Consider the following 9,193-nt stretch of genomic DNA (forward strand, 5'->3'; position numbering starts at 1 on the left):
GACTTTATAACTCGCAATTCTGAGAAAAAAAGAAAGTCAGTATTGCGATTTTATATCTCGCAATTCCGACTTTATAACTCGCGATTTTGACTTTATAACTCGCAATTCTGAGAAAAAAAGAAAGTCAGTATTGCGATTTTATATCTCGCAATTCCGACTTTATAACTCGCGATTTTGACTTTATAACTCGCAATTCTGAGAAAAAAAGAAAGTCAGTATTGCGATTTTATATCTCGTAATTCCGACTTTATAACTCGCGATTTTGACTTTATAACTCGCAATTGCGAGTTTATATCTCGCAATTCTGACTTTATAACTCTCAATTTTGCCTTTATAACTCACAATTGTGTGTTATAAAGTCAGAATTGCAAGATATGAATTCGCAATTCCGAGAAAAATGTCAGAATTGCGAGTTTATAGTATTATAAACGGGCTTCCATATCGTCGAGCCCGTTGGGACTCTTGAGAATGGCTGAATTGTCATTGAGATGTTTTTGTTCCTGATTGGCCTGTTCTTCATCATGTGACCGCATGATGTCCAATCAGCTGCACTGCTCACACTGGCAGAATATGAAGTCCGAGTCCATGGGCGTGCGGCCTAATTTGGTTTCCGTGGTAACTAGTGGCGGTCATAGGCAGTGGCAGCAGTTGGGGGGGCGGAGCCTCGGGATGCACTATAATAATAATGGGAACCTGAAAGTTAATAAGAAAGGAATGTACCATTTCAATATACCACGACAATGGCTGCATATTAATATATTAAATGCATATTTGTTTTAAGTATCATATTATTATATGATATTGTTATTTTGCTTTCACAATAATTAATGCAAATTCCACCGATTACAATGATACCAATTTTTTAAATTTTTACATGTAATAAACTTCACCCAAGATGCATTACAAACCATTTAAGTTGAACTGATTATGCAAATGACTGGGAGAATATTTGAACACAATTTCAATAGTTTTATCATGTTGTTTACAGAAAACACAAATATATGTCATGTCATTTCAGTTAATATTTGGATGCTTACAACATTTAGCTTGTGCACTAAAACGTTCACTGTTACTGCATTTACATTAATTACATAATGATTATTATTGGTAAAGATTCAATGCATAACACTAGAAAAAGTCACAAATGAGAAAAGCTGTAGCAGATTCTATTGTTTTGGCTAAAATCAGAAAAATCTGTAAATGGGACTGCTAATGATTTATTATCTAGCATTAATTTCTTTTAAATCTTAAGGGACTGTTCATTAATTTCTGGCTCTCAACAGACCGTTAACCAGTTACAGTGACTACAATTTACCGCTTTCTATTATTTATTTATTTGTTTGTTTGCATTTTGAATTGTATGTATTTATTTATTTAATTTTAAAATTATATATATTAAAGTAATATTTTAAAATTAAATGTATGTAAAAAATATTTATTGCTTTTTCATTTTATTTATTTATTGTTTGTAACAAATATAATATTTTGACAGAAACTATGGTACATTTCTGTAAGAGGCAGACACTCACTCAGTATTGCTGGGTTGCTGAATCTCCAGGCTTCATTGTAGGTTGTGTACTGTGGATGGCTGTAGGGATTCCCTGAAAATTCGCTCCCTGAAATGGGACACAGACATGCATGTTAAAATAATGCACCATCCATTTGACATCACAGTTGCTGAAAATGAAAACTTTTTTGAAAAATGTCAAAACAGAGATTTGTAATGTCTGATTTCTAAAACCCACTGTGTCCTGCTGACTGACTGCACTACTGTGCTGCTTCCTTCTCCAAAGTTTCTTTCTCTATTGTGTAATTTGATTGTGCAGGAAGAAAGTCAGAGCGTCGTGCTGAACAATGTTGGTCCAACGCTGTTTCTCTTTTATGGGATAATAAAGAGGTGTTTTTATATGCGCCGGCCGCATTGAGGGCTGTCAGTAAATCTCTCTGTGAAGCAGCACGTCTGCAGAGAGTCTGCTTCTGCTGCTCTTATTACCTGGAGCGGCTAAAAATAATGCAAGATCGAACTACATTTTACGAATTAGTTTGAGCTCAGTGATCACAAAATGCCTTTCGTCTGGAAATCTGTTAGACCAGTTAATTTTTTGTCAATTGCGGTTTGATGGTCTATAGTTAAAGGCTTCCTGCATTCACACACCGGTGAAATGCTGCTTCTGTGAATGTCTGCAGGCTGCTGTAAACACTACGAGACTTCTTTTATTGAGTCAGATTGGTATCAGTGTCTGGTCACTTCATAAATGTAAGCCAGTCTAATATTTTATTATTTAAGCTTTCATCGGTTTAGAGAAGTTAGCCATTGACTTCTATAGTACGGAAAAATACTATTGTAGTCAACGGCTACCAGCAACTGTTTGATTACCAACATTCTTCAGAATATCTTCCTTTGTGTTCGGCAGAAGAAAGAAACTCATACAGATTTAAAACAAGTGGAAGGCGAGGAAATTATGAAATAATTTTTATTTGATTGTGAATGTGTCATTTCTTAATGTTAAAATACTTTGTATTGTATTCCAGTTTAATGTGCTTAGACAGCTACACTATTAAAAAGTTTGGCATTTGTAAGATTTTTAAACATTTTTGAAAGGCACCTTTTCTGCCCACCAAGGCTGCATTTATTTAATCAAAAACACAGTAAAAAATTTTAATATTGTGAAATATTATTACAATTATAAAAAAGTGTTTTCTATTTGAATATATGTTAAAATGTAATTTATCAAAGCTGAATTTTCAGCATCAATATTCAATACAGAAATTATTCTAACATGCTGATTTGCTGCTCAAGAAACATCAAGAAACGTGCTTACATTTTTGTGTGGATACTGTGATTCTTTTTTTTTTTACAGGATTCTTTGATGAATAGAAAGTTCAAAAGAGCAAAATAGAAATCTTTTGTAACATTATAAATGTCTTTACTGTCACATTTGATCAATTTAATGTGTCCTTGCTGAATAAACGTATTAATTACTAAGAGAATAAATGAAATAGTATCAGTTGGGGGTGGGTTCTCTATTTTTGTAAGATAAATGGCAGATAGGAAAATGTTTGGAAAAATGACTTTTTTTTTTTTAGGTATTTATAAAAAAAAAATCTTAATGACTAACTTTTTTTTGATGATAAATATAAACTCCAGTGCATTGTTTTTATACTGTGCCTTTAAAATAAAATTATTTTATTTTGGTGGAAAATAATGTCTTGAGCAGCTGTAGTACTTTAAAAAACTGTCATTTTAAATGTCATTGAAATTGCAAGCACCGTTTTCTGTCTCGAGATACTCACCAGGAACCATTCCAGCCAGTGTGGATGTTGGGTAGCTGCCCTGCCCGGTGGGAGGGACGTGAGGTGGATATCCAGGTAAGGTTGTGTTGGCCATATCCCGACCTGCACACATAAATCACACCAACACTCACTTTCTGTTCCATCCATAAACAATAATTCATTCAGCTGATTCTCAATAGATTGCAAATTAATTTTGAACTTCACTCTTACAAATAGAGAGAACATCCATGGAACCGTTCCATTGAACAAATGGTCCTTTATAATGGAAAAAGGGTCTTTATATTATTAAAATGTAAGAAACAAATAATTGTTCTTTTAAGAACTGTTCACTGAAAGGTGGAACCTAAAATAGTTCTTCTATGGCATCAATGCAAAACAAACTCATTCTGGTTCCTTTATTTTTAAGAGTGCTGTTGTTGAAATAATGATTTCAATCATTTAAATAATACAGAATCTGTTTTTGAGACAGAAACACAGCAGCTACATTTGCAGAACCACTGTGTATCAAAGGATTTATTCTTGTCCTTTTGGGGTCAGAACAGAGAACAGATGTAAGCAGGGTCAAACCGACCGGCCCATACCGGCCTCCGCCAAACAGTCAATGTCTCTTCTTTCTTAGCACTAAGAAGCTCCACATTCAGAGCAATAATTGGGGCTGACGCTTGGCTGTCCTACCCAACGCCGTGAAGCCTCGACCCAGCCAAGCGCTGAAGCCTGACACCCCTCACAGACTAATGTTTTTGTTCAGGAAAGGGGGGCTGGGGGAGATGTGGATGGTTTACTGGGGACGCTGGGGGAAACTTGGCCACCGGTTCAATTCTAATGAGCAGGACAGTGTCCATCATAGCTCAGCGAGTGTAATCCTGTGTGGACCAGGACGGTTTGCCAATGAGCAGAAAAAAAACAAAAAAACAAGCAGCGCAGTGCAAAGGCTAAACAGCAGCTAAAAATACACTTGAACAAGACAAAAATCTGACAAAAGCATCATACTTTTTAATTTGTTTATTTAAACCAAATATTACAAACCATTAAGGGAATAGTTCACCAAAGAAAAGCCATCAAGCCATCCAAGATGTAGATGAGTTTGTTTCTTCATTAAATTTGGAGAAATGTAGCATTATGTCTCTTGCTCACCAATGGATGCTCTGCAGTGAATGGGTGCCGTCAAAATGAGAGTCCAAACAGCTGATAAAAACATCACAATAATCCACAAGTAATCCACACCACTCCAGTCCATCGGTTAACATCTCGAGAAGCCAAAAGCTGTGTACTTGTAAGAAACAAATTCATCATTAAGATGTTTTTTACTTCAAACCGTTGCTTCAGCTAAAATATGAGTCAATAATCCATAATAACGCTTCCTTCAGAGAAAAAGTCCATCTGCTGTTGTCTCTCACATCAAAATCCATTCACATATTTCTTTAGAGCTGTTTTGGCTTGTAAACGGCGTTTGATCTGTGCAGATTTCTCTCCTGATTCAGACCAGACAACTTTTCACTGGAGAAATCAATACTATGGATTGTGGATTTTAGAAGCAACTGCTTGAAGTTAAAAACATCTTAATAATGGATCTGTTTCAGCTTTTGTCTTCTCAATATGTTAACTGATGGACTGGAGTGGTGTGGATTACTTGTGGATTGTTGTGATGTTTTTATCAGCTGTTTGGACTCTCATTCTGACGGCACCCATTCACTGCAGAGCATCCATTGGTGATGTAGTGTTAAATTTTCAGCAAATTCAGAAATTTGAAATGGACAGCTTGTTAGTGTCCATTTTTAATGTAACATTCAAATTAATTAACCACAAATGAATGTGAAATATCTTCTCCTACAGTTCATTTTCTCTTTCGAGTGCACTTGATTGAATACTTGAGTATGTTTCTGACTTACGAAATACTGAGAAATGGCATGGCTAGATTCAGTAATCTGTCTACAGGCAACAAACACGTAACGCCTATTGAATTTTCTAAACCTCTTTGCTAAAAATCAGGGTGACCTTAGAATTATCTGAAAAAGTCGAAAGGTTTGAGTGCGAACACTTGGTTCAACATCGCTGTATTAAATTTGCCATGACAGGGACACCTTAATGTTCCAACAACAAGGCTATGGGAAACGTTTGACCTCTATTTTCTACATTCAGGATGCAGCAATTTATCACCAGCCAAAAAACACGGCACCCTAATTAATTACAACTAAGCAAAGGATGTTTGGAGAGCCAAATTGCCCTAATTCCCTGGATGCACGGTGAAAGTCGTTTGTTATCAAATGTGTGCTCAAAGGTTAGTTTGCTTTTTGTGAAGATGGAATAAGCATTAATTTGTGTGACTAGGAGCGTGGTGCCCTCAGGTGCGGACACGGATAGCCAGTTTGTCAGGAAGAGAGAGAGAAAGAGAAAGAAACTACTGCTTCTTTTAAGGTGACAAATTCATTGCATTTCCCTGTAGCATTTTCATTATAACTGGAAAAAGTTCAGCAGAAGCAGTAGACCAGTGTTAAAGCTGTTTAAGTGGACAATAATTATATATTTTTACTAAATATTTTACTAAATTTTACAATATAATTTTTACTATAAATTTAATAATTACAAATCCTATAAATATATAATTATTTTTATATAATATTACATATTTGTATAATTTATCTACATTTTTTGCAGGCAGTAAGGGTTTTATATAAAGATAAACAATTATATTTTTTATCAAAGCATAGATTTTGTAGCAGGTTATTTTATTTTGTTTTATATATATACATTTTTATTTTTTTATTTGTTTTTGCAGGAAGTGCATTTTTTTATAGGACAAGCTGCGAACATAAAAGATGTGTATCTGTGAGGTATTCACAGTTCACCAAAAACCCTCATCTCGTCTGGCACCGGCTGCTTCATGAATCATTCATTTTTAATAGATTATGCAAATTCCCTTGCATAAAATCAACAAGATCAATAACTGTGGGCATTTTAATTGGGGTTGGAAAACATGGAGGGTGAGTGTAATCTGTGTTTCTTTTCCGTTAAGGAAACCATTCATCTAAACACTGGATCTCAGCCTAACCAATGGAAATCATTTAAATATTTTTGTTTTAATTCTGAATTTCTATTTGGTAAGTTTATCATGCATGTTTAAACTGGAATACCAAATACAAAACTTATGCATTGTATGTCATATGGACTATTTTAAAGGTGGTTTTGTCTTTATTTATTTTTACTTGACAGCATTCATTTTCATATATATTCTTCATAACATCTCCTTTTGTGTTCCACAAAAGAAAGAAAGTGGACTGAGTTTGGGGCTCATGAAGGTGAGTAAATGATGGCACATTAACCTGATTATTACATTCATACCTGATTAATATAAACAATACACAAATCTGATTGTGACGTGAAACTACCATGAACAGATAATGAGTCTGCCAACTACAAACCCACATTCTCTCTCTCTCTCTTTCTCTCTCTCTCTCTCTCTGTCATCAGCCAAACACACACAGCGATGGCTGTAATGGCTTTAGCGTAATTATGTGAATTTTAATAAAAGCAGTGTATATTTATCTTTGACCTGAAGACGATCGTAAAACTGTCAGTAAACTTCACACATTTCACATTAATAAATGGCAAAACAAGCACACTACGTTTTAATTAACCATCCCATCATTTATTATTAACAAGAGCGATCGAGCGAGAGAGAGAGACAGAGAAACAAATACCCCACGTTCCCTGTCTGCCATGAGCAAATGATGAATTTGTTTATGTAAATGTTAATATTTGATATCATTTTGAAGCTCAGCGCTGTGATAGAGCAGTTAAGGATCCAACGTCCTCTGTGCAACAGCTCGTTAGTCTGAAGCTGGTTTCATTACGTTCGTTATAAGACCAATATCACTACACATGAGAGTTTTAAAACTGCAGATCTAATTCATGCATGTAGATAAAACATCTCGGTTAAGTATGTAACCCCCGTTCCCTGAAGGAGGGAACGGAGACGTCACGTCGTGACCGACTAATTGGGATCTCGCTTAGAGAGACCAATCCACTTTGAGTGTAAACTAAACGAGCCAATGCTCATTGGCATGCGATAATTGCATCCAGCTGCCCACAACAAGAACACCAGTCACTGTTGTCATAGCACTACCCACTCAGTGAGATTGGATAACACTGGGAAAACGTACCCGTTCCACTTGGAACAGGAACGTTGCGGAAGCCCGAAGGAAGTTTCGGAAGCAGTTACACATATGACATCCATTTGTAACCCTCTTGGAAATGGCAGTCGGCCGGGGAAACACGGGCTCTGAGGCTATACCGTGGACTTTACACATTTGGGATCCATTTAGGTCTCTACATATGGAACCCAGCCCTCTACCGGTTCTCAAGGATTCATCGAGTGAGGGCCTGGCGCCGGACGCTCTGCCACGCCAGCTGTTTTTCTAAATTCTGCTGAGGTGAAATTCAGTGCAGTCCTGTATCGTGATACTCATCGTATCGTGGCCTCTGTATCGTGATACGTATCGTATCGTGACTTTGCTGGTGATACACAGCCCTACTGCACATCCATGCAGCCTAGCATGTATGAGAGAAGGGAGAGCAGCGATAACCCCCCAGGGTAAATGGAACAGAACCAACATAAATGTATTGCAGATATCATAAAAGTTCATTAATGTAACATTTTAGAAATTAATCTGATTCAGAAGATCGAATCCTGACTGACGAGAGGAGGAGCTGGGGATGGAGGAGGGTAATTAGCTATTGAGCAATGCGAACGCTGGTGATAATACTGAAGGCCCTTATATATGGTGCTGTGATAGGTGTCTCATCCCTATGGGTAGACATGGATCAGCTGAGAGTCAGCTGATGCGAGCTTGACTAATGTGACCTGACAGAACTGACACTACGCTTGATTATTATAACTGCACAAGGCCACAGTGTGAGAATTTGTTCATAACTAATTAGCTATTAGAGCTGAATGTGAGGGGGTGAATGGTCATGAATGGGACTGATCATGTGATCTTACCTAGAGGGTAGCTCTGTGACACGCTGACGCCCAGGTCAGAGGTCGTGCCGGAGGATAAACTGGGTTTGACTTCATCCAGGCCTGCGTTTAATGCAGGGAGGCTGTATTCACTCGCCTGCAGACCAGAGCAACATCAAGATCACATCAGCATCGCTCAACACTCTATGTACCAGACAGACTTCAGTTCCTCTGTCATTTATTGTCCTTTCCTCTTTCAAATCAAACTAACACTCACTTATTTTATGCCTCATGCCTCCTCCCCCCCCACAATGTTCTTCTTTCTTGCATTTTTAATTTTAGTTTTTTTATTTATCTACATATTTTATTACTATTACTATTTTCTCATACTTTAAGTCAATTGTTCATTTCCTGACCATATACAAATATATGTGACCCTGGAGCACAAAACCAGTCTTAAGTCGCTTGGGTATATTTTTTAGCAATAGCCAAAAAAAACATTGTATGGGTCAAAATTATTGATTTTTCTTTTATGCCAAAAATCATTAGGATATTAAGTAAAGATCATGTTCCATGAAGATATTTTGTAAATTTCTTACCGTAAATATATCAAAACTTAATTTTTGATTAGTAATATGCATTGCTAAGAACTTCATTTGGACAATTTTAAAGGCGATTTTCTCAATATTTAGATTTTTTTGCACCCTCAGATTCCAGATTTCTCGGATTTCTATTTCTCGGCCAAATATTGTCCTATCCTAACAAACCATACATCAATGGAAAGCTTATTTCATGATGTAAATATATAATAATAATAATAATAATAATAATAATAATAATAATAATAATAATAATAATAATAATAATAATAATAATAATAATAATAATAATAATAATAATAATAATAATAATAATAATAATAATAATAATAATAATAATAAT

At 35.9% G+C, this 9,193-nt stretch overlaps 1 protein-coding gene across 1 annotated transcript in view; it reads right to left on the minus strand.

Annotated features, from left to right (window-relative positions):
- Positions 1–425: 425 nt before the first annotated feature.
- The window catches only part of LOC107711294 (paired box protein Pax-2a-like), a 37,012-nt gene continuing 28,244 nt past the window's right edge, over positions 426–9,193 (minus strand). Inside the window, exons 7-10 of the mRNA XM_016516268.1 lie at positions 8,294–8,408; positions 3,295–3,396; positions 1,530–1,616; positions 426–693 (exon numbers count right to left, since the gene is read on the minus strand). Of these exons, the coding sequence (XP_016371754.1) occupies positions 620–693; positions 1,530–1,616; positions 3,295–3,396; positions 8,294–8,408 (378 nt within the window). The 3' untranslated portion in view covers positions 426–619. The remainder of the gene's footprint in view (positions 694–1,529; positions 1,617–3,294; positions 3,397–8,293; positions 8,409–9,193) is intronic.

The sequence above is a fragment of the Sinocyclocheilus rhinocerous genome, unplaced genomic scaffold (genome assembly GCF_001515625.1).
Source record: "Sinocyclocheilus rhinocerous isolate Xijiao unplaced genomic scaffold, SAMN03320098_v1.1 scaffold402, whole genome shotgun sequence".
Classification (NCBI taxonomy): domain Eukaryota; kingdom Metazoa; phylum Chordata; class Actinopteri; order Cypriniformes; family Cyprinidae; genus Sinocyclocheilus; species Sinocyclocheilus rhinocerous.